The sequence below is a fragment of the Hemibagrus wyckioides genome, linkage group LG22 (assembly GCF_019097595.1).
Source record: "Hemibagrus wyckioides isolate EC202008001 linkage group LG22, SWU_Hwy_1.0, whole genome shotgun sequence".
Classification (NCBI taxonomy): domain Eukaryota; kingdom Metazoa; phylum Chordata; class Actinopteri; order Siluriformes; family Bagridae; genus Hemibagrus; species Hemibagrus wyckioides.
In genome coordinates this window covers 6,987,172-7,012,543 of record NC_080731.1, presented here as the reverse complement: position 1 = coordinate 7,012,543, position 25,372 = coordinate 6,987,172, and the positions used below count along the sequence as shown (strand labels likewise).

The 25,372-nt window shown below is 41.7% G+C and overlaps 1 protein-coding gene across 2 annotated transcripts; it reads left to right on the top strand.

The window, feature by feature from the left end:
* The first annotated feature begins 91 nt into the window (after nucleotides 1-91).
* Nucleotides 92-20,039, top strand: si:ch211-225b11.4 (thyroid adenoma-associated protein homolog). 2 transcript variants are annotated; one of them, XM_058375721.1, is made up of 31 exons: nucleotides 92-301; nucleotides 1,217-1,400; nucleotides 1,543-1,629; nucleotides 1,702-1,729; nucleotides 1,905-2,053; nucleotides 2,135-2,257; nucleotides 2,536-2,656; nucleotides 2,775-2,917; nucleotides 4,502-4,586; nucleotides 4,702-4,838; nucleotides 4,967-5,164; nucleotides 6,270-6,981; nucleotides 7,131-7,283; nucleotides 7,407-7,516; nucleotides 7,606-7,766; nucleotides 8,808-8,962; nucleotides 9,066-9,224; nucleotides 10,583-10,731; nucleotides 10,981-11,118; nucleotides 11,223-11,327; nucleotides 11,493-11,693; nucleotides 11,786-11,936; nucleotides 12,082-12,319; nucleotides 12,909-13,148; nucleotides 13,317-13,521; nucleotides 13,916-14,104; nucleotides 14,969-15,216; nucleotides 15,625-15,795; nucleotides 16,233-16,472; nucleotides 17,373-17,575; nucleotides 17,767-20,039. In XM_058375721.1, exons 1-31 carry the CDS (start codon nucleotides 171-173, stop codon nucleotides 18,009-18,011), a joined length of 5,559 nt encoding a protein of 1,852 aa, XP_058231704.1. In that variant the 5' UTR covers nucleotides 92-170; the 3' UTR covers nucleotides 18,012-20,039. The 2 variants fall into 2 exon arrangements, with proteins under 2 accessions (XP_058231704.1, XP_058231705.1); XM_058375722.1 differs by lacking the exons at nucleotides 15,625-15,795; nucleotides 16,233-16,472; nucleotides 17,373-17,575; nucleotides 17,767-20,039 and having other exon boundaries at nucleotides 13,317-13,550; nucleotides 14,969-15,106.
* Nucleotides 20,040-25,372: the final 5,333 nt, after the last annotated feature.

Here is a 25,372-nt window from a genome sequence, read left to right as displayed (position 1 = left end):
GTACACTACATAGTGTGTAGGGTCACGTTATTGCACTCTTTACCCTAGTGCATTCAAACAGGGAGTGAGTGTTTATTTGGGATGCGACCTGGTGATAGTTATTGTACACGAGGAAACGCTGCCCTGTGTGTATGTTTCAGCTGTAGAGTAGATAGATAAGTTATGCCGCAATGATTTCTCCAGTTTTAGATGAACCTGACCTGGGGACACTTTTTAGATCCTTTGTTTCAGAGGATGATCTAGGACAAGATGTCAGAGATAAGCTCCAGTTATTTTTGGAGAGGCTTACAGAGAGTGCAAGGTTGGTGGTAATGCATGCAATCTAATACATATTAAACCCATCAGACTTACTGTGGAGAAATCTGATATTGATATGATATAAAATACTTGTCAAGTCGTGTCTGTTTTGCTAAAAGGAGCTATTTCATTTTGATAAAGAGTCAGATTAGGGTTATAGACATTAATGATTCGTTTTGGTGATTCGGTTCATTTGAATCTTTTACAGAACTAATTCGTTTTTGCATCTTGTGACATGTGCAGCTTTATCTCGTATCTTTTCATTGCAAAAGGAATGACATCAGAGTATTGACTTTATGAGAATGTTTCACTATCATGTAGTCAATTCAGGAATAGACAAAAGTTGGAGAGCTCTCGAAGATGTGATCAGGAGGTCAGATGTGTGGTGGTGTACTCTGAGCATCATATCTTTTTGTACACTTTTCTGGCCAGAAGCTTCAGGATCCTTAAGTTTGGGGTCACATTGGTTCAGCACACTTGTGTGTGATCTTCTGTGGTTCCGAACACTTTTGCCTGGTGAAAATTATTGTACACGAGGAATTTATTTATGTATTTATTCATTTATGGAAGAGAGCTATTGCCTCTTTCTTTGAGTGTGTTCTGCTGCCCTGTCTTGTATCATCAAGCAACAGTCTGGCTTTACATTTCTAAGCGGAAATATCACTAACTTCCCAGTTCCTAGCCATAGAAGAGAATTAGCTAGTAGATGGGAATTGTAGTGACAAAAATCTGAAGACAATTGGGTCTAACATTTAAGAATAAAATAGTAACATATATATTCCTTCTCTGTTACTCTACTTCTGTAAAGCTACTTTGAGACAATGTCCATTGTAATAGGTGCTATACAAATAAATTGAATTGAAAATTACAGTGGTGATGAAATGTTAAGTGATAAATTAAGCCGTCTCACTGCCAACAGGAGCACAACAAAACGGGTTAAAGAGCGCTCCCTAGAGGAGGCATTGCAGATCCTGAGGAAAGTCCCACCGCCTCTGCTGCAGCCGCTGAAGTCTGAACAACATCGGCGTCTCGTTCAGCTCCTCCTGTCATCGCAGATAGATGCGGTGAACACGTCTGCATCAGCCTGTCGCAAACTAGACCAGGTAATAGGGCGAATTTTCTTGTACAACATGGCACATGTTACCTTTAAGACTGGTTCAGTATATGTGCTGAGATCATTATATAGTAGAGCTTTATGTTCTCGTACATGACTGCTCATTCTAGTCTTGATTTGTGTTATAACAGATGTTGCAACACCTGGCTCAGGCCAACAAGTCTTTAGTATTTGACGAGGTCCAACAATGTCTTCACAGACTACTCCACCAGGAGCAGGTGAGAAGGAAGGATCTGTTTAATTCTTTTAGTTTTGCTTGTGTATTAACAGACTTGTCTCTTCTTGTCTAGGTGTTGTCATTAAAGGACCTTCAAATAGGTGAGTCTCTAAACACCAGCAATTTAATACTACTGCCCACTGTTGTTACTATGTGTGACACTGTAGTTATGCATACATATTATGCATGTTATGCATACAAACTCTCTATATACATAATTCTGACTGCTATGACATTGAGTAAAGCTGATGTGTCCGTCTTTCATATCACAAACAGCGTGTATGTTCCTGGAGGAGAGCACGATGGGCCGAGAAGGTTTAAGACTAGCGTTTTCATCCCTGCTGTGTAAAATCACCACGTTGTTACCTGACATTATGGAAGACGAAGCATCAAGAAACGGTGCTATGTGTTATCAGGCAGTCAAGGTCAGCATACTGAAGCCTGGGTTAAGTTTAATTTCTGGACATTTCAGTTTTATGTAATACGTGTGTCTTTGTGTTTTCCAGGTGTGTCTGCAAATGTTCCAGCTGCTGCCCGAACAAGTGGTGCCTCTGGTCTTTTCAGATCAGGAAGACAAGCCTTATATGAGAGAGATTCTGGGATTTCTTATGAACATTATCTTAGGAGAGGTGAGTGCTTTTAGGTGAAGCTGCGTTATTCTCGCTGAAAACTCTAGGATAGAAGATTTGTGAATTTCTCCAGCTCTAGAGGAACATTTTATATGGTAGGCCATGCTTGCCATAACCAGTATTGATGTATTATTATTCACTGATAAAGATTTCAATGCACTTTTGTACGTCGCTCTGGATTAGGGCGTCTGTCAAATGCCGTAAATGTAAATGTATTGCATGGCTACTGTATAAAGAGTGTGTGATTGTGACAGTTCATGGTGGATTGTGTTTGTCAGGTGTGTAACAGGGACACACGGTTGTTGGCAGGCACAGCTGTGGCCATGCTGATCTCCGTAGCACCTGACAGTGAGAGTGGAACTTCATCAGCCTCCAGTTTACTCCAGGTTACCGGCACAGGTGAGAATCTGTGTATATGAGTGTCCTCTTTACACAAGCATCAAGAGTATCAAGCCAGGTGTGTATATACGATATCATTTAAATTCATAATTGTGTGTTTGTGTGTGTGTGTGTGCAGAACAGTGTAGTTTGACACTAGGGCAGTTGCAGGTAGACTGTTCTCCCAGAGGCTGTGATGGAGTTGACAGACTGAGTGTATCCAGAGGACTCCTGACCTGCTTAAAGAAGGACATACTCGTTCACCAGAGTACAGCCCAACAGGTACAGCAGTCCACTGAATAAAGTTAGATATAGAGTGTTTCCCAAACATAAAAATGCTGCCCTCTATATGTTTCATTTTCATTCTCATCCTATCTGATCCTTTCAATTGCTTTCTTTTTATTTAGTAATTTGCTCTGTCCCGTCCTGTTACTATATTAATTTCCAAATTTGTCCTTCCCCATGCCATCCCTTCCCATCCTATCCGTTCTTTTCCATTCCCTTCCTTTTACTTACTAATTTGTCATCTACTGTTCTGTCCTGTCCAGTTAATATTCTATTTTTTCCATTTTAATTCCATTTCATCTTTTCCTTTCCATTTCACTCACTTTATATCCCAAATTTCACTTTCCTTTCTATTCTTTCCCTTTCCCTTTCCCTTTCCCTTTCCCTTTCCCTTTCCCTTTCCCTTTCCCCTCCTCTCCTCTCCTCTCCTCTCCTCTCCTCTCCTCTCCTCTCCTCTCCTCTCCTCTCCTCTCCTCTCCTTCTCCCTCTCCTCTTTCTCCTCTCCCTCTCCCTCTCCCTCTTCTCTCCTCTCCTCTTTCTCCTCTCCCTCTCCCTTTTCTCTCCTCTCCTCTCCTCTCCTCCCTCTCCTCTCCTCTCCTCTCCCTCTCCTCTCCCCTCCTCTCCTCTCCTCTCCCTCTCCTCTCCTCTCCTCTCCTCTCCTCTCCTCTCCTCTCCCTCTCCCTCTCCTCTCCCTTTTCTCTCCTCTCCCTCTCCCTTTTCTCTCCTCTCCTCTCCTCTCCTCTCCCTCTCCTCTCCCTCTCCTCTCCCTCTCCTCTCCTCTCCTCTCCTCTCCTCTCCTCTCCTCTCCCTCTCCTCTCCTCTCCTCTCCTCTCCTCTCCTCTCCTCTCCTCTCCTCTCCCTTTTCTCTCCTCTCCTCTCCTCTCCTCTCCTCTCCCTTTTCTCTCCTCTGCTCTCCCTTTTCTCTCCTCTCCTCTCCCTTTTCTGTCCTCTCCTCTCCTCTCCTCTACCTTTTCTCTCCTCTCCTCTCACTTTTCTCTCCTCTCCCTCTCCTCTCCCTTTTCTCTCCTCTCCCTCTCCTCTCCTCTCCCTCTCCTCTCCTCTCCCTCTCCTCTCCCTCTCCTCTCCTCTCCTCTCCTCTCCTCTACCTTTTCTCTCCTCTCCTCTCCCTTTTCTCTCCTCTCCCTCTCCTCTCCCTTTTCTCTCCTCTCCTCTCCTCTCCTCTCCTCTCCTCTCCTCTCCTCTCCTCTCCTCTCCCTCTCCTCTCCCTTTTCTCTTCTCTCCTCTCCTCTCCTCTCCTCTCCTCTCCCTCTCCTCTCCCTTTTCTCTTCTCTTCTCTCCTCTCCTCTCCTCTCCTCTCCTCTCCTCTCCTCTCCTCTCCTCTCCTCTCCTCTCCTCTATCCTTTATCCCTTCTTCGACCCCTGTGCCTTTATTTTTATCTTTCTTTTTTTAGGGCTACATTGTGAAGAATAAGGTTAACAGTAGCTCCATTTCTGTGCCTATTTTAATAAGATGTTAAAAGCTCTGTAAGTGGTATTCGTTTTTCTTTAGGATTTGTAAGTGTTGTTTTTTCTTTTCTCATGGTATATTCCGGCTCTCATCCATTTCTTCCTGTCTCACAGACCTGCCTCCTCCTAGACGGGTTGTTTCCTCTTGTCTCAGATTTGCTCAGAGAGAAACTGGACTGTCACTACTATGTGTTTCAAGGTGCTCTAATCAGGAGAAAAATTTACATTATAAGAAAAACTACATCCTAAAAATTTTTTAACAGCGTGTATTTTTTTTTCCATGAAACTGACATATTACAGTTTTTTGATTGCAGTGTTTATCTTGTGGCTGAAAAGTGTGAAAGAATGCCTGCCCGAGATTAGGGAGATCTCCGGTGCTTCTTTTCTTGGAGAACATTCAACCCTAAGAGACAAACTCACACAAATCATTTGGGACAATGCAGAGAGCCCGGTAAGCCTGGGTTATGTGGATTTACTATACAAACAGAGAAGCTGATCAATGTGTATTTATATTGCCATTACCAGTAGCAGATTTCACCCTGTTAGAGATTTTGATAGAATTTCCCATCTTGTATACAGATAGAGGGCGTGTCTGAATCGGTTCGCACTGCCTTCAGTTTGTTCCTGGAGATTTATGAGCTGGACTGTCGGCTTTCTGGAGATGCTGAGAAACGGCTTTATGTCGACTTATTGCACAGGATTGCGGAGTTGCCGTGGGAGTCCAGGGCCAAGTACTCACCGCTCAGTGGCCTCCTGCAGTACATGGGTACAGACAAGGTAGAACATCTATCTATCTATCTATCTATCTATCTATCTATCTATCTATCTATCTATCTATCTATCTATCTATCTATCTATCTATCTATCTATCTATCTATCTATCTATCTGTCTAATTATTTTCCTTTCTGTCAGTTTGTCTGGCATGCTGCCTCTAGTCTGTGACTGTCTGTCTTTTTCTCAGTCAGCTTTTCTGAATGTCTGTCTACCTGTCTGTCTGTCTATCTCCAGCTTTTCTGAATGTCTGTCTGTCTATCTCCAGCTTTTCTGAATGTCTGTCTACCTGTCTGTCTATCTCCAGCTTTTCTGAATGTCTGTCTTACCTGTCTGTCTATCTCCAGCTTTTCTGAATGTCTGTCTACCTGCCTGTCTGTCTCCAGCATTTCTGAATGTCTGTCTACCTGCCTGTCTGTCTCCAGCATTTCTGAATGTCTGTCTACCTGTCTGTCTATCTCCAGCTTTTCTGAATGTCTGTCTACCTGTCTGTCTGTCTCCAGCTTTTCTGAATGTCTGTCTACCTGTCTGTCTGTCTACCTGCCTGTCTGTCTCCAGCATTTCTGAATGTCTGTCTACCGCCTGTCTGTCTCCAGCTTTTCTGAATGTCTGTCTACCTGTCTGTCTGTCTTTGGCTGGTTTGTCTGTGTGTGTGTGTGTGTGTATAGGTTGGTGTGTTGTCAGATGTCTGTTTGTATCCATCTGTCTGTGTCTTTTAGACTGTCTGACTGTATGTATGTATGTGTGTATGTGTATATATATATATATATATATATATATATATATATATATATATATATATAAAATGTGTGTCTAACTGTCTGAGTTGGTTGTTTGTCAGTTTTGGGCTTTCTGGCTGTCTATCTGTTGGTCTGTTTATTTGCAAATATGTTTCTGTCATCTATCTGTCTTCTTGTCTGTCTGTTTAACCATCTCTCCAACTGTCTGGCTGTCGGTTTTTGTTTGAATATTCCATCACTTTTTTACTCTCTAGTTTGGTGTGAAAGAATTTTTCTCTTTTCTCCACATATAAAGAGTACAATAAGCTCTCACCTGAAACTCACTGCTGATGTAAATGACATTCATTTTTTGTTATATTTTCTTTTTCAGGTCCTGGAACAGTATCCGACTCTTCCATCTCATATCTATAAGTGCCTCTCCACTAATCACCTTGCACCTTGCGCCTCTGAGACCTACAAGTTGCTGCTACAGGAGCAAAGACGAGAGCTTAGCGTTAATACAGTGAAGGAAGCTCCGCCCACTGAGCTACACCTAGCTGCACACTGGGTGCAGCGATGGCAACCAACAATCCTGACTGCTCTGACCTCTGATGTCACTCAAATTCAGAGTAACACCTCTAGCTACCTCCTGCCCTGCACCCTGCGCTGCTTCCCGGGAGCGTTTGACTCGCTGCTAGCTGCTCTAGATCCTGCTGTCCCGGGGCACCTACGAGCATGGGTTTGTATCATGAGCGCCCAGCGAACAGTAAACGGTCATCTGTATTGGATTTCAGAGAGCAACTTGGTAACACTCCAGCTAGCCTTGTCGTCTCTGGATGCCGGGGTGCGCTTAGCGGCATTCAATCTTATCTGCTGCAGCCTGAAGACTAAAGAACCTCCAGCGGATGTGGAATACGCTGCCGTGAGAGATTTTCTTCCTTTGAATCTGAACAGCGAGTCGTCTCCGTTTCGTCAGCACCTCCAGGCTGCGATCAGGAAATTCCTCGTGCGTATTCGGGACAGTTGTATGGCGATCCTCAAAGGTCAAAAAAGTAAAAGAGGTCTGAGCAAAGAAGAAGAGAAGGAGCTTGAACAAGGCATAGGTACGGAGACTGGACTTCTATATGAAGTGGTGTTATTCCTATAAATTCTATTTGGATCATACTGTCCCTCAGGATATTCTGTGCATTCTGTATTAAAAACCATGATTGTGCATTTGACCAAATATCTATGCATCTGTAAATATCCGCAGACTTTATTGACTGGCTGGCGCAGTTGCCGTTAGTTTCCTTGGCTCCTGGAAACAGCTTCCAGAGAAAGAAGACAGCTCTTCTGCTGCTAGCTGCAATTCTGGAGACCTGCTCAGACTCCTGGAGTCCAGACAGGAAGAAGGGTCAGCCACCAGGTAGAAGACAAAAACGTCTATTGGACCTCCACTTAAAAGTTCTCATTTTCATTTAAAAACCTTTTCTACTGTTTTACTACGGTGATGTGACTGGCATCCCAAATGTATTTGTTTTTTCTTCAGCTAACATGTCCGAGCTGATAAACTGTGCAAGACAAAGAGGAAAGTGGGATTTTTACTGCCGGTCAAGACAACTGGTCCTGATTGGCTGTTTGGAGGATGTGACCAATGAGGTAACAAGTTTCCAATTTCTAGGTTTTGTATTATGATCCGTTGTCTTCATGCCCTGTAACATAACATCCGCCATACCTCTCTGCTGTAGATCCGTGAGCATGCGGCTGAGCTGCTGGTGAGGTTTTTCCCGCAGTCTCTGGAGTCTGACGTCGCCGCTGCGCTGTTTAACCGAGCAGAGAGACGTCTGCACAGCCCACGTGTCCAGGAGGCCCAGATGGGGGCTCTGATGATCAAACTTCTGCTGCAGAAGTGCGTTAGTATACTTTTTACCCCACTTTACGTTTTAATATTGTCCTATTTACTAGTTTCATGCTTATTAGATACAAGTGCTTGTTTCATCTTCTGCTTATTTGCTGCTTATTACAGCAGTTTTTATGCCTTCTTTACATCCATACCTTCACTGACACTTCATTTTCATAAAAGCAAAATACACGATAATAGCCTTCACTAAGTCGACACCCCATCGGAGCAAAAAAATCAAGAAAGGTTTCATATCTTATACAAGCACTGTAGTAGTGTCCTCAAATCAGGTTCCTGTGTTAAGGCAAAACATTATGACCACTGACAGGTGAAGTGAATAACGCTGATTATCTCCTCATCATGGCACCGGTTAGTGGGTGGGATATATTAGGCAGCAAGTGAACATTTTGTCCTCAAAGTTGATGTGTTAGAAGCAGGAAAAATGGACAAGCGTAAGGATTTGAGCGAGTTTGACGAAGGGCCAAATTGTGATGGCTAGACCACTGGATCAGAGCATCTCCAAAACTGCAGCTCTTGTGGGGTGTTCCTGGTCTACAGTGGTCAGTATCTATCAAAAGTGGTCCAAGGAAGGAACAGTGGTGAACCAGCGACAGGGTCATGGGCGGTCATAATGTTCTGCCTGGTCGGGGGTATTCATTGCTGTGGTAAATGTTCCTATAAGGAGACCTTTATTTAATACACACGAAATAAGACAGAACATTGAGGTAAATCTGTTACTTTACCTCAGGACTTCTCTATGATTTCCCATAACATGTAACATGACATACTGCTTATTTTATATCTTATTAGTATGGATAAGCAGTACACTATATTAGGGTAATTGTTGTGTAAAAGGAAGTGTGCTGTTGTAGATAAATAATCACCAACAAGACATGACATTTTATTCCTTATTAACTTTATAGGATGATGTTTGTGATGTATGAAAAATTACAAAATCTGGCAATAATTCAGGAAGCATTTTGAATCCTGATTCTGTTTTCGTCATAAATCCTCATTATTGTGACTCTTTGTTATTATCTTTCTTACAAGGCGTGTGTCTCTGGATGGTGTGGTGTCAGAGGCTCTGAATCAGGATGACGTGCAGTCAATCAGGCTGATCAGACACCTACTACAGACTCTGGAGAAACAATACCTGACCGCCAAACAGGACATGCTGCTCGCTGCCCGCTCCTCACCTCTACATGGTAATGTGATTATTATAATTCTCTAATGTTCATGCAGCGTGCAGGACTGTGTATGTGTTTCTCTTCATGTCTACTGTGTGTGTGTTTAACTGACCGATTATAGGTGCGGTCAGTGCTGTTCACAAGTGTATGCTGGACGTTCCCGGGGTTTTGGCTGAAGCTTTAGACAGCAATATGATAGCAGAAATGCTCTCACTGCTGGAGAAGATCACGCTCCTGCTGCTGGGTGTGTTGTACGGAGATCAGAACATGGAGGACAAAGGTATGCTCAATGCGGCAGTGCAAAGCACGTTATTCCTCTTAGGTTGTCTTGAAATGTAAATATATTGAGAATAGATCGAATTGTTATATCCTTGTATATTGTTATACAAGGCATCAATGCTAAAAATGAGAGAGATGCTAATAATTTGAGCATCAATAGAAGCATTGCTATTTCTATTTGGTCCCTGGATGAATAGTGGTTAGGTTTCAGTGCACTCTCACCACCACAGTCTGGGTTCAATTCCCGGCCAACGGAAACAACCGCAATCACTGGGTTAGCACAAGATATTTTTATGTAGCTCTTCCTTTTATGTAGCACCAGGGTCCTGGAGAAACGTTCATTTCACTATAGTTGAAATGACAGTAAGATTCTTGACTTGACTTGAGACTCCCAGTGCTGGTCCCAAGCCTGGATGAATTGGAAAGGTTTGTGTCAGGAAGGACATCCAATTTAAAACCGGGGCTAAATGAAGTACGTGGATCAATGATCTGCTGTGGCGACTCCTAACGGGAACAGCAGAAAGTAAAAACATGTTTTTTCTATTTTTTGGCTAGAGGGAGACATGATATAATGATATACAACGATCAGGCATAACATTATGAGCAGTGAGAGGTGAAGTGAATAACACTGATGATCTCCTCATCATGGCACCTGTTAGCGGGTGGGATATATTAGGCAGCAGGTGAACATTTTCTCCTCAAAGTTGATGTGTTAGAAGCAGGAAAAATGGGCAAGCGTAAGGATTTGAGCGAGTTTGATGAAGGGCCAGATTGTGATGGCTAGAAGACTGGATCAGAGCATCTCCAAAACTGCAGCTCTTGTGGGGTGTTCCCGGTCTGCAGTGGTCAGTATCTATCAAAAGCGGTCCAAGAAAGGAACAGTGGTGAATCGGCGACAGGGTCATGGGCGGTCAAGGCTCAGTAATGCGCATAGGGAGTGAAGGCTGGCCCGTGCGGTCCGATCCAACAGACAAGATACTGTTGCTCAAATTGCTGGTTCTGATAGAAAGGTGTCAGAATACACAGTGCATGACGGGTCAGGACTGTTTTGGCAGCAAAAGGGGAACCAACACAATATTAGGCAGGTGGTCATAATGTTATGCCTGGTCTGTGTATAGTTGTGACTTAAGCTTTAGTTATCTGTACCACAATCCATTCTCACTTATTACCTCAAAACTCAAATCATGTATGAAATAATCTAACTGATAAAATATAATATAAATTGGTGCTTAAGTGTTATAGCTTTTATTACAAATGTTAGGATGTCTGGTGCGTAGTCAGTCACTGATGCTTGATTTGGATAATTAGCCCAGTATAACTTTTTATCCTAGTAAGGTATTATTTGTCTGTTTGTTACAGAAGTCCCGCCTTCATTCTGTGACATGGGAAACGCCATCAGCTCTCTGATTGGACACAATGGAGCGGAGGTAGATGATGACGGAGAAGAGAACGTGCTGCTATCTGAAGAGCACAGTCTGGTGCTGACCTGCTGCTGGGTTACGCTGAAGGTACAGGCATTCAACGTCATGACAGCTGACCAAGGCTCCCATTATCCAGTATTGTTTTTGTAGCTCCTTAGGCGGCATCACGGCTAATAAAGTTATAACACCGTCTGTTTTTCTGGAGATGAAGCCATGTTGACTCCAAACATGCTTTAACGACACATTTCAAAAAAGATTTGTAACTTTTCTAATCCTCAGTAGCCATTATTGCCACATATATCTCACTGCATATTGTATGTCTCTCTTCCTGGGTAGGAAATAGGGATTTTTCTTGGCTCTCTGGTTGAGAGGATTCAATCACTCACTCATAGGGATAGAACACTGCTAACTGTAGAAGATCTACAAAAGGCTTCGAAAGTATTTAAGGACATTATTCTTAAATGCCGGCACTGGGTAAGCTGCAACGTTATTTGACTCTACTTATTGAATACATGATTTTTTTATTTCCTCCATAAGCACAATACTTTTTTAATGTTGTACCCTGTTTTTCTCATTAGGGGGCAGTAGAAGGCTGCTGCATTGGATTCACTAAATTCTGCACTGTCCTTCTTACCAGCTCTGATCCAAAGCTCAGAGAAATCCCAAACCGCATTCTACAGCAGGTACTAAAATGATGGATTTTATTGTGTCTGAATTTTCAGAATGTTATTTTAATCGTGATGATGATGATGATCTCATGTGAAGGTGAAGATCTCCAAGTAGTACCCCCTGCGATTTCCTCTCTATTAAGTGCTCACCTTTCTACCCCACTGTTATTCTGTTTCCAGGGTCTGTGTGTCCTTCAGACTCCCCGCAGCACTTCGGTGACGAGACGGGCAGCGGGTTTGCCGATGCTTATTCTTGGCGTGTTGGCAGCAGAGGAGAGCAGCACCTCTCACCCATTACTGGCCCACACTATCAGCACACTGCTGGAAATAGCTGGAGCTCCACTGCCCCAGAACTGGGACCAGACCCTTGATCTGCCCCAAGTACACAACCTTCCTATTATTTATTATAGGTTATTTATAGATTCCACACAGATTGAGTTTCTTGGTAAAATTTGACATGCTTCTTTCTCCAGGTGTGTGCCGTTCACACAGTTCAGGCGCTAGTGAAAGGCTCCAGTCTGGGGTTGACTATTCTTCAGTACGCTCCTGAGATCACCATCCTGTCACTCACACTCCTCAGCTCTCCTTGTTGGGCCATGAGGAATGCTGCACTTCAGCTTTACAGTATATACATTTATTCGACTCCATTCTTGCAAATCACATCTTTATATCATTGTTTTAGACTTGAATATATCCCTGCTTCCAAAATTTTGTAGACTTCTAGCCATGCCTACATTTTACTTCCTGTTCCATGGTCTTCATCCCCCAGGTTCTCTCTGCTCCAGGATGTTGGGTCAGAGGCCTGCTGGTGATGATGTCTCTGCCCAGTATGGCATGTCCTCCCCGGCTTTTTTTAAGCATTATCCTGCATTAAAGCCCTTCCTCCAGGAGGCATTAGAAAAAGCAGCCACAGACCTTCATGAAGCCAGACTGAGCCTTCACCCCTCTCTCTATCCGATCCTGACCCTGCTGGCCAAGCTGCAGCCTGGAGCTCAGGAGCAAACACAGTATGACTTTTTGGTCACTGATGCTGATTTTTGAATGATGAAATATTCACTGTATTCATAAATCGCGGTAATAAGGCGGCGTTTCTTATTAAAGGATGTTGGAATTCCTTTAATGTCACGTTGTTAAAAAAGGTTTTTAGGTTAATCGTATTCATTCGAGAGTGTAGACTGGTCAAGGTGCAGTAACAGGAAGCGGAAAATCCCACGACAGGTAGATTACAAAGTGTGTGATAAATTTTAAGAGCCTTTATTTTTTAATATACAAATTTTAGTGTGAACAAGGGGCATGCAATCTTATGGTTGGAAACAAATTTGGATTTCATGATGAAGATATAGTTGTGTCTATTTAAGAAGAACTATATCAAAATATAAATTCACTGATAAGGTGTATTCTATAACAGTTGAGTTTATAAATTTGCATTGTAATCGGTACCAAAGTGCCCTTTTTAAGCATGCAATGTCTGTCCTAATGCACAGAAATCTGCTTAACACTTAGGTCACTGCACTCTGTAGGAGGAAATGAGGGTTTAATGGGTTAATTGAATTATGGCTAATTGAGTGATTTTTGCATCATTTTTTTTTTGTACAGAGCTCTGTCAGACTTCCTGCCTCCGCTGCTCCAGCTAGTCGCTAGCCCAGTATATGGTGTGAGAGCGATGTCAGCCCAAGCCCTGGTTGCTATGATACCACCTACAGAGTATGTGGCAAGCGTCCTGAGAGTGGTGGAAGAGCTGCGGGAGAAGCCAAGTAGCCCAAGCTGTCACAACCGCATGCATGGCCAACTCCTACAGATTAAAGCCGTTCTGACCAGAGTGCTTCACCCTGACAAGTGAGCGTTTCCGTCAGAATTTTCCGAAAGCAAAAAATGAAAATAAAAGAAGATAGACTTTCAATTTATCATCTGCCCACACACTAGTTACATAACTGTACCTATTCACTCGCCAGTGAGGATTTCAAGTGCCAAATCTAAATATATGTACTGTGTGCCTCTCTCTAGCCCTCGCCCACCCTCTCTGTGTGCCGTGGTGGAGGCGATGGAGGTCCGAATTTGGCTGGCATCCCATGAGCAGAGGTGTCCTTTGGTGCGCCAGGCATACGTAGCCGTGCTGGGGCTGCTGAGAGAGAACTGCTCGAAGGCTTTCCTCATCAGATTTGGCTCTCTGCTGATGAAGGAACTTCACAGGACTCCACACATTTTAGAGGTGCAGATACGTCTTCATTTTGCCTTCAGGTAGAATATGAATGAAAACTTTACACGTGCTATCTTATGTCCAACAAGACATATGAACAGCCAATGCTAGACAGGATTCATCTTAAAATCCGGACATCACTGACTACATGTGATAAATTGTATAATTGCCTTGTAGAATTCGCTTATTGTCTTATATGCTCAATCAGTCACATTCTAACACAGTCTCATTATTTTTGCTTTAAATATGTCATGCATTATAGAGAAGCAAAAAAGTAAATGCCAAAAACAGTAGAACTGGGATCTTACAAGATTAAAAGGTTTTGCCTTTATAAGTTATTTGATTTGTTATATATTTGCTATAAACCTGCACAAGCAATCTTATATTCCTATAAATGTCTTTTCAGCTTGGCTCCGCCTCCTTCCACCAAAGTGCAGTGCATTACCTGTGTGATGACCCTGACTGGGCGTGGCAGCTGTGGCTCAACCTATCCAATGGGAGCACAGTTACTCGTCTCGCTTTGGTCAAGTGGGTCAAAGAGGGGCGGGGCTGGAGAGGAAGCCGCCTACAGCATGAGCTGGTGAAGGCACTCCAGGTAAATCTCTTTGCACTTTCTCATTATCATGTGACCTTCATAGTTTCCACAACATTAAAAAACCATGGAAAACAATCAACGTTCAGGGTGGTAAGGGTAATTCTGCTTCAGAGTGAGCCACCTTGTTATTGATTATTTTCTTACAACAGCATGTTCCATCATATTTTTTTTATTCCTTACTTATTTTCATGTGAGTTATAGGGCAGATTTTGTGACTTGATTTTGGCAACGCCTTAACTCACTTGGCATTTGATATGTTGCTTCAGTTTATTATTTAACATGCACAATGAAAGGAAATTAGGACTGCTGTAATGCACTGCTGTTGACCACTGATATACAGCTCAGTGGTGTTGCTTGATTAGAGATTTTAGGCACAGCTATTGTATTCAGTAACTCTGAAGTACAGAACAAGCTTAGTCACAATTTTCCGCTCGGCTATAATAGCAACGGATATAATAATGATAATAATAATGAAGTACTAATTTATCCGAAAACATCTGATTCATCTCTGTATTTCACTAGCCACTTCAGAAGAAGCAGTCTATCTTGCTTCACAGTGTTTCCATCATTTATGTATGTATGTGAAAGGGATTTATGTGCAGAAAAATTCCAGACTTTTTACTAATGGCACAATACCTTTGTAGGAAAGTGGTGACTCAGATTCTTGGGCTATTGATCAGAAGGTTGTGAGGTCAAACTCCAAGACTTTTAATCCTTATCTGCTCAGTTTTATCTCTTGAACAAAGCTAAAAATAAGTAATAATTGATTATATTTGCTGGTATAGCCTTGTTTAGGCTTTATTAAAAAAATCATGCTGCACTAATGTCTGGTTTTAGGAAAAATAGTGTATATTCTGTGTGCAGGGCAGTCTGAGACAGGCACTCGTTGATCAGGATATTGAGTACAAGGGAGCATACTTATCAGCGTTGGTGGAAGTCATGACCCCAGACATGTTGAGCGCAACCAGGTCTCAGCCTCTCGTATTCAAGCTTGAAGAGGAAGAGCTTCACCTGTGTGTTCATCTCCTCCTGGAGGATCTGGAGGGAAGCCGAGGAGGGCCAGAGCTCCTCTCTCAGAGCCTGTGTGTTCTGTCTCTGCTACTTTCTCCAAGGTGACTCATCTTCTATATGTTTTCTTATTCATAACAGGTCGAGCAATGTCCCTCATTTACTGTGATCACAAAAACTCCTAAAAATGACTGGCGTATTATATACAAGGCAGGAGATTCCCCAGCAGGGGGTGCAATTAGCCAAGTTGCTCATTGGGGTTGAAAGAAAGGAAAACTGGTTGCATTGACAGAATCCCAGTTCATATAGAAAAGAAAGGAACAATGGGGATAACATCTAGGACTGTTTGTCTGTTTATATGTTTGTTGTTTCTTATGTAAAGCTGCTTTGAGACAATGCTCCTTGTTAAAAGCGCTATACAAATAAATTGAAATTGAAACAAAACTGCTGACCATAAGGATGAGGAATTGATCAGTGGATAGTTATAAATATGTTATGGTTCTCTCTCTTAGCACTGACATGGCTATACTGCAGCGTTGGTGTGTGTTATTAGAAACACACAGATGTGCTGAGGCTCCTGAAGCTCTGCGATTAGCCTGTGCCCAGGCTCTGCTTCTGACTGGAGCTGCGATAGTGACCAGCAGCCTGATGAGCTGCACTGCTCTGAAAGCCCTCAGTACCAGGTTGGTTTGTGTACTGCCATTCTTTTCATTTCTCCAATTTATTTATAATAAAATGTACAACACCGATTATTATCACCTTATGGCTAAAAACGTAGTTGTTTAATACACATTTGCTGAATACTACATCAAACAAATGGTTTAGACATCAGGACAAAAGACAGCTTTAAATCCTTGCTTTATCAATTCAGTCTCTTTAAAGACCAGCGCTTTAGCCATTGCATTGACAATTGTGGCATTTTAAGCTCACACTGTTTATCAGGTTTCTGGTTTCCTTATCAGGTTTCCAGCATACAACCCTCAGCCTCAGGCCTATTCAACAGCCGGGTGTGCAACTTGATAAAATTTATTATGTTTACATTGTTGGCAGGAAGTTGACAGAACATCACACGCAAGTGAAAAATGGGAATGTGTGTGTGTGTGTGTGTGTGTTTGTGCAGGCTGATCAGTACAGGTGTTCACCTACTGCAGGATCAGAGTCAGCAAGTGAGAGCCCAGGCGGCTGTCTTTGCTTCTGTCATCTCAAACTCTCAGGCAGTCTCAAGCACCCAATCACTACGTATGCTGTTGGACCTGCTACTGGGGGAATTCTGGGATAGCAAGGGCACTTTGGAGGCTTTGGTGTGTCACTTGCCAGACTGGGATATTAGAAGTGTACTTCAAGAGGCAAAGCTCACACAGTGAGTCTCACACGTTATACACACACACACACACACAGAGTCCTGCACTGTTCTATGATCAAATCAAAATGAAACCATTAATAAAGACCAGAAAATGTTCTCAGCATACAGTGAATACCCGTAATGCTCTCTTATACTCCAGTGGCTGAAAGATATGACCTAAACAAGATTAAAACATCTGAGACACGCATTCTTATTAAGAATAAAATAAACAATCTGTTAAATAATAGCTGTGGTACTAATTATTAACCAGTCCGAGACTAAAATCTCGAGCACCTCATACACCTTTATCAGCTGAAATCTCCCAGTGAATCACTCCGGCAACAGATGCAAGCAAGTGTAGAAAGTAAGATAAGCCTTCTCTTTGCCTCACTATGAAATAAAAAAAAAAAAGTATGTATTGCGAGGTAAGGTAAACGAGTCTATCTGCATACTCAAGACTTCAGAAGCCTGCGATTTAAAGATCCACCAGTTTTAAATACGGTTTCATTACATATTACTGTAGTGCATTGGACGTTTCACTTGTACTGACGTTATCTAGGTGAACTTTTTACCTGTGATTTCATGAGAACCTTGGGCTCATGAGCCAATAGATGCAAGGGCGCATGACTGTGGTAGCTTTAGTTGGGGGGAAAAACATGGAGGCTTTTTTTTTTAATTTTATTAAAATAGTGGCCAACACTGGACATTTTCCTCACTGTTTTTTTGCTGTTACTGCCAAGCAAGTTATTTAATCAGTGATCTCATCCACTGGCAGGTTTTTCTCGCTGTCTGCTAAAATGATCTTGTTAGGAATGTTGGCAGCTCTACTTCAGGCAATTCACCATGTTTATTACTCCAATAACTGAACAGAATTACGTAGATGTAAAGATTCATACTGCCATGTTTTCTGCTTCTCAGATGCAGCAGTCTGTACGAGCAGGACAACGCAAACATGTATTTGGAGCCTTCTGTGATTACTGAGACCGTGCTGCCGTATTTACTTTGCCTGGCGAAACGGTACCCAGAATCCTCTGTTCTTGCCAAGCTCCTGGATCAGTGGGAACAAGAAAATACGGTCTGTGTCAGAGAAAACCTCCAAATCTGTGCCAAGCTTCATTTGGGTAATTGCATCTGACAATCAATTACTATAACGACTTCCTTAACTATTGCTATAGTCGCGTGATCCACTGTAGTATTTTTAAAAACTTCAGTAAAAGCATTGCCTCTAGTGAGAAGAAAAGTTGTCTGTTAAAGCAGCATGAACATTTATTGATTGGATCTGTCACATGATTTAGTGTCCTGCATTGTCTAGGTGACACTCTGGATCCTGATTGGCTGAGTGTGCTGATGGAGCCACGTTTCCATGGCGCCCTTTGTGGGCTGTACGCCAAGGCTGCCTTTCTGCTGCAGTTCCAAAACGTTTCCAAAAAAGCTCGACCCCTGGTTGAACCTTCATTCTTAGCTCAGGACCTGCTGGATTTACACACGCGGCTCAGCCTGCGTGGAGTTTATATCCCAGACAGTTTTATTAACGCCGTCGGAACAGAACGGGTGTAAACTGACGCAAGGGGTTTTGGGGGATTGTTGTATTGTTACCTTGGGGTATTAGTGACTATAGGGTTACCTGGATCTACCTCTATTCCAGATAAAGTAGAAGAAGTGAGTCAGTATTGCGTTGATGATTGAATGTTGTTGTGGTTCTGAATATCAGGAAACATCGCTCTCCTTCCTTCAGACAGAGATGTGTGAAAGGCTATATATCAGAGTGGGAGTCGGATAACATCCAGTGGATGAAGGCCACTTTTTAATTTATTTTATTTTAATAATGTCACATTTTTTAAAATTGTATGCAATTACAGGCATCAGAGCAGGGGTGTCCAATCTTATCCGCAAAGGGCCGGTGTGGGTGCAGGTTTTCGTTCCAAGCAAGCAGAAGCCACACCTGAGTCTACTGAAAGCCAAGATCAGTTGATTAGCCAGTTGGAATCAGGCATAGCTTCTGCTTGGTTGGAATGAAAACCTGCACCCAAACCGGCGCTTTCTGGATAAGACTGGACACCCCTGCATTAGAGTGTGTATACATTTGTGTGCTTGTGACTTACACAATGTGAGAAAGCACCAGCGACTGAAATACGTATGACTAATATCCTAAAGGTGAAGTGTGTAACGTTTTAAAAAGCATGTAATCACAGAGAGATCTTAAAAAACACTGTGATCTGGATGAAGCTAGTTTTACACCCAGAAATGAGCTCCATCCCCCTCCATCCAGCTGATTCAGAGCGTCTCAGCACTGCTCAGTTTCACAAAAAGACAGCTCATGCTTAAGTAATGTCATCTCTGAATTTGCACGGCTCCTAGCAGGCAGCTGGGGACTCTACAATGTACAAACTTCTCCTTTAATGATGTTCTTTTTTAATAACACCATGTAGTCTGACCATAACCAGGAAGTTGATTTTGTTTTTATTATACTTTTTTATTTTATTTTATTTATTATGTTGATATCTGATCTGATATTTGATATGTGAGAATAATTTCTCCGATTAAAGTTTGACTTCTATTTTTTTTTTTAAACCTTGGTTATTTGTGTCAAAAAAGCACCCGAGGGGAAAAACCTCCTACAGAGACTGGTACAATATTTGTCCCATCTTGGACTGTAAAACTGGAATGGAGTTATATTTAGGTACATTATACAATGAACGTATATAAAACAAATGATCTTTTGGAAGTAAGTCACATCAGATATGTTGGAAGATTAGCGAGCTATTTGATTTGTGCTCTGTGTAGCATTATGCTACATGGTGGATTACGGACAATACCATGCCCTGGGTTTTCAGAGTGCCGTTTCCACAGAACTGGTTTCAACTGCCTTATTCCAACCCACACTATCTCCTCCGGCTTTTATAAACCGCATTCACATCCCATTTTCTTCTCTCTCCCTCTCTCTTCCGCGTTTGTACTACGCCTCTATACTCGTTCATTCTCCCCCTTTATTTCCCTCCTTCACATATCTCATCCCTCTGAATTAGCGTTTAGAGTCTGATCTGGTTTCCTCAGCAGTGGATGGAGTGCTTGTATCAGGCGGTGATGTAATCTTCGTGGCAGCAGCAGGGATGGAGTTGGATAAGTGAATCAGCAGGGGAATACAGCATGCTTTAGGCCTCATTACAGGCCCATCTGCCAGGTGAAGAGTCACTTAGTGTCCACAGCAAGATTTATTTTTCCTTCCCAATTACTTCTTAGCACCTCTGGGTTTCGGGTATGGGAACAATGTTTAGACGATAAGAGATTCTTGTTCCCCACTAAGTCTAAGGAGTTAGAAAATTGTGGCAACTTCTAGAAATACAGTTTTATCTACATTTAAAATAATTTGTAGATGGTAGATGGTCCAGGAGTCAGGAAAATGGGTGACTTGCTAAACATGGTGACCCTAGAGAGGGAAAGAAACCATTTAGCTTGAATTTTATGGAGTGTCATTGATTCACACACAAAAGATTCAAGAGTTTTATTGTCATATGTACTAGTACAATGAAATTGTTTACCTTGTTTACTCCTCTCGAGAATGACAGGGTAGAAGGGGGGTACAAGCATAACTTACAAGTACAATACAAAATATGTAAAAAAAAAAAAAAATATATATATATATATATATATATATATATATATATATATATATATATATATATATATATATATATATATAAGTAATAGTAGCATAAAAAAGAAAGTAATGAAAGAGAACCGGTATGCTAATTAGAAAAACAACTGACGATAAACAAAAGTTATAAAAAATTCTTCACCGTATAAATGTGCAGTGCACGTAGTGATAAAGTGACTGCTGTAAAGTGTCAAATGGTGATAAAGTGTCAGTGTAAAGTCTAGCAGTGATTCAGAATAACATCAGTTTTGTGAATGACACCTGACTGCTGAATACGAAAAAGTCAGTGTAAAATATTACCTGAATGCTTGTTAGCAGTGAATTTCAAGTCAAGTCAAGAAGCTTTTATTTTCATTTTTTAATTTCAACTACATGTAGCTGATGCAGTCCATAATGAAATGAAACACAGTTTCTCCAGGAAGTAATTTGAATGCAGATGGCTTCTGTAGTAGAGTGCAAAGCCTCATCTTAGCACGCTTGCAGGGAGGTTCCCCATTTGAAGAAACACTCCGTGGAGCTTTTCTTTTCCTCCCAAATCTTGCCTTCACTGCTGATAGACTTTTCATCATGTTTTCAGAAGCGGGAGACCCTAAAAGACGGCACAAATGCAGTGTGAAATAGATCAAACATGGAAAATGAACTGAAGATAACTAAGTGCTTTTCACACTTGGCCCAAAACTTGACTCTACACCCAGAAACCAATGCTAGGCTTGTCTTGGTGACAGAGTGCAGGCTCGATTTGATACAGAAGAATTCATTTTTAAATGTGGCTCAGCTTCGGGAAACAGCTTCTAAATACAATGATGGACTTGTCAGGGTTTGGTGAAGTGAGTCCCAGATCACCAGTTTTAAAAGGACCAGAGTTGATTCTCTGGAAACAGCTTTCATAGTCCACTAAATATCCCAGTGGTTCAGAACAGTCACATATCACATTGTGCATTGTACTTAGAAGTGATATCTGCAGCCTTTGTGAAGATTTGATTTCATTATTTATTCATTTTTTGCCAACTTACCATCTGTTCCTAGCTGTTCCCAGCTGTTTCTTGATGTCCACACTGTCCTCCAGCTTCAGCTCCTCCAGGGCTTTGACAATGAACTCAATCTGGTCATCTGTGCAAGAGATATATTGGATGTTACAAACATCTCCTGAAACTTGCATATGCAGATAACACAGGGCATTTAGGACACTAAGAAACATCTAGTAATTTTCATAAAAATATTTACCGTGGGCTGGAAGAACAGTGCAGGACTGTGGCTTCTCTTCTTTCTGTAAATGGAATATTGGATATCTCAAGATCTATTTATGCAGGTTCATTTGTTTTCTATCTGTTTGTGCTCTTAATGTGAATAGAACAGAAATCAGGAAAACAGGAGCATCTTCTCTCAAGAATGAAAGATGTAGTAGATGCTTCACCTTAAAACGTTTGCAGGGAGGTTGCTCAGCGTCACACCCTGAGCTTTTCCTCTTCAGTACATTCCTCACTTCAGCTGGTGTTGTAAGAACAGTGCACTGTCTCCTGGACTGTGGCTTCTCAGTCTTAAAGCTGGACTCCACCTTCTATAAAATAAATATTAGTTACCTCAGCCTATCTCAGACTGTCTATTGTGGAAAAAACAGTAGCATCTTCACTCAAGAATTAATGATGTAGTAGATGTTTCACCTTAAAACGTTTGCAGGGAGGTTGCTCGGCGTCACACCCTGAGCTTTTCCTCTTCAGTACATTCCTCACTTCAGCTGGTGTTGTAAACACAGGCTTAAAGCTGAAATCCACCTTCGCCTTCTCCGAAATCCAAGTCTCAGGCTTAAAGCTGAAATCCACCTTCGCCTTCTCCGAAATCCAAGTCTCAGGCTTGAAGCTGAAATCCACCTTCTATAAAATAAATATTAGTTACCTCACACTGTCTATTCCAGAGACATCAGAAGCATTTTCACTCTAGAATTAAAGATGTAGTAGAGTTCAAAGTTTTACCTTCACACTTTTGCAGGGAGGTTGCTCAGCATCACCTGAGCAGACCCTCCCTAAGCTCTCCCTCTTCAGTCTAGGCCTCACACCAGAAGGTGATGGAATTTCCATCAGTTCTTCCGAAGCAGGAGTCTCTGTAAAGCAGGCACAAATCCAATATGCGGAATGCATTTCAGATAACTAAGGATGCTGGTACAGGGCTGATGGAATTTGTCTTGCTTTGTCCTACATTTCCACTCCTTTTATTATTTTATTATGATTGGATTTTTACTTTTGGATTGGGGAAAGAGATGGCTTCTCTTGATTTTCGGTCTCTTTAGCTTCACATCCTGATTCAGGCTGTTGTCCGGCTGTTTTTTCTGCGTGACACAGTAAATTGTGTTGTTAGTGAAACACCACATGACATCTCAAAGACTGTAGATTGTGACTTCAGACCTAGCTGATGTTGTAAAAATGACTTGGAGACAATGTCATTCTATATAACACAATTCTCATATACATCTTCAACCAACAAAAATTGACTTTTAAAACCACACACTTAAGCCCCTTTGCGTAAGTAGTACCAGAACAATGTCCTCTTCTCTCTCTAAACCAATTATTAGACATCTCAACTTAAGCCTAAGATCTATTCTGGTTCAACTGTCTTTGTTCATATGCTCTCTTAAGGGGAATATAATAGGACTCAGTAAAATAGGGGCATCTTCGGTCAAGGATGGACATCTTCTGTAAAGATGGATTTTTCAACATTCATTAGAGAGAGTTGTAAAGTGTGTAGATTAAATAAAGCTACACTACCTTAGACCAGGTTCTGCGGCAGTCTCGCTTGTGGCTGATGGCCATTCTTCTCAAGTCTTCTATAGGATCATTTAGAGTTTGATGAATAACAAGGAAGGAAGAAGATCTCACAGGTTTTTACTTATTCTACTAATTATATATAAAGTTAAAATATTGGGCTTTAGGACAATACATCACACACTGTTTTATTTGCAAAAGTTGTTATAATGCACTATAACTCTGTATTAAGGTCTTGTTATATAAACTATTCAGCATGAAATAATAATCGAATACAGTTATTTATGAATACACACTAAAACAAAGTATACATAGTGGGGGGAAAAAACGTTTAAAAGTGCCCAGTTAAACCAAATAACGAAATTGTAATGATGAACTCCTTATACAGTGGTGAACAATGGCAAACAACAGGCATTCAGTGACAGTTTTACAGATTATTTGAGTCACAAGGTGTTATATAAACTTATACACTAAAATGACCCTCATGCCCTTCTGTAAATATCCACATCAGATTAAAATGAAAAGCAAGACAGGAGAAATGGACTCAAGAGTATTTAGCTGTTCATCAATGATCATTGGTTTTAGGAGATTTTCTTCACTGAACACACATTTCAGAAACCATATATACCATAAATACAAATCTTCACCTACCCAACAATGTGGTATCACAAAATAACTGGATGCAGGTAAATTGCTGATAAGCAGTTCACAAAGTAGCAGATTGTTTTGCAGATTTTCAAGAAAAAAGTCACGTATGGCAGATCGAGATGCAGTGTGTCTTCTCTCCTCGTGTTGTGTTTTCAGAGCCAGATTCAGACGTAGTTACCGAACTAGGTTCCGTTGCCATTCTGAGTGTCATCACCTTCTGAGTGACATCACAGTCTGAGCGACATCACATGAGTGACATCACATCTACAACATGCAAAGGCCTCCGAATGTTTGTGTACTTGTGCACTTAGTTCAGAAGGCTAGAAAATAATATCTCAAACCGAGTGGCATTGATTTTAATGAAAGATACCACAGGCACACGTTTCAAGCAAAATGTTTCCCCTATTCGATTATGTTTAAACATGTACAAAGATTACATGTTATTATTGTCTCAATATAAGCTGACTTACAATCCAGTATTATAAGAGATGTGGTAGTGTTAACCTTATTCCCATGGCCTATACACCACATATAGGTAGTATTGGACCAAATCACTGGGACAGTCTGACTGATGTAAAGAAAACAACTGGACAGAAAGTAGACCAGTGCTATACACTTGTAGACCGGTGCTATACACGCTTACGTCTCACACACACACACACAGTGGACGAGTGACCGAGAAAGTGCGAGACTGCGAGTTAAAAGTTGACAATGATTTATTTTAGAGTGACAGTGAAGAAACTTTAACATTTACATCCCGCTCTGTAAACCAAGCGGCGACTTTGCGCATGCACGATCCATTTGCAGTGTTGACCGCAGCGGGAGGCTACGGTGAGACTGACCGCCTGTGAGTGCTTTGGGACGGGGGATGGGCTCACGGCAGCACCCGCTGCTTGTTGAGGACAGTAACTGCAGAACGATACGTGCTCCAAAACTTCTGAAAAGTCTCCAATAACACCAGAAAATGTCGCCAGTCGCTTTTGACAAAAGAAAGTCGCCAGATTTAGCAAGAAAGTCGCGAAGTTGGTGACACTGCATGCTAGACGTACAGCTAATGGCGGCCATGTTTGTTGTGGCAGTTTGTCAGACTCACTCCAGTACTACCTCGTGAAGTAGAGTTAGCATTTAGCTTGCCGCTTCTTTAAAAATAGAGCTATTCCTGATTCATTTTTCCTGACATAACATTTTTCTGAATGCACTTATACGTGTCTGCCAAATAAACTTCTTTGCACTGACTCTGAAGTCTCATCATGTACAGAGATCTGATCTGAAGTCTCATTAAGTCCTTGATTCTCCTCTTAAGTCTACTCTCTATAGGTCTTATAGTTGTTCTCCAGTGGAATATAGAAGAACGGAAGAGCGCACAACCCTTGGGCCATGTCTTATCATAGTAATGGACGTGTTATTTCATTAGGCAAACTGCAGAGGGTCCAGTTGATATGGCCGGGAAGAGCAGATGAGCCTTTAACTAGCTCTTCAAAGTGTTAGGAACACTGGAGCTGATGCTTCGGGTATGGGGACAATTGTGGATTTCTCAAGGCATATAGGAACTATGGCTTGTACTAAGAATATCACTGTCTCTAGTACACCAATCCCTTTCATTCGTTCCATGGGCACTTTTTCAAATTTATTGGGACCTTTATAAATACATTTCTGCAGTAATAAATGAATAAAAACACAGCCTTGGTGTTAGACAATGTTTAGACAATAAGAGTCTAAGGAATTAGAAAATTGTGGCAACTTCTAGAAGTACAGTTTTATCTACATTTAAAATAATTTGTAAGGTAGATGGTCCAGGAATCAGGAAAATGGGTGACTTGCTAAACATGGTGACCCTAGAGAGGGAAAGAAACCATTTA

Coding starts and splice junctions, on each gene's coding strand:
- si:ch211-225b11.4 (XM_058375721.1), top strand. CDS start 171: ATGATTTCTCCAGTTTTAGATGAACCTGACCTGGGGACACTTTTTAGA. Junction 6,982..7,130: donor GGAGCTTGAACAAGGCATAG/GTACGGAGACTG, acceptor AAATATCCGCAG/ACTTTATTGACTGGCTGGCG. Junction 11,694..11,785: donor AGACCCTTGATCTGCCCCAA/GTACACAACCTT, acceptor TTCTTTCTCCAG/GTGTGTGCCGTTCACACAGT.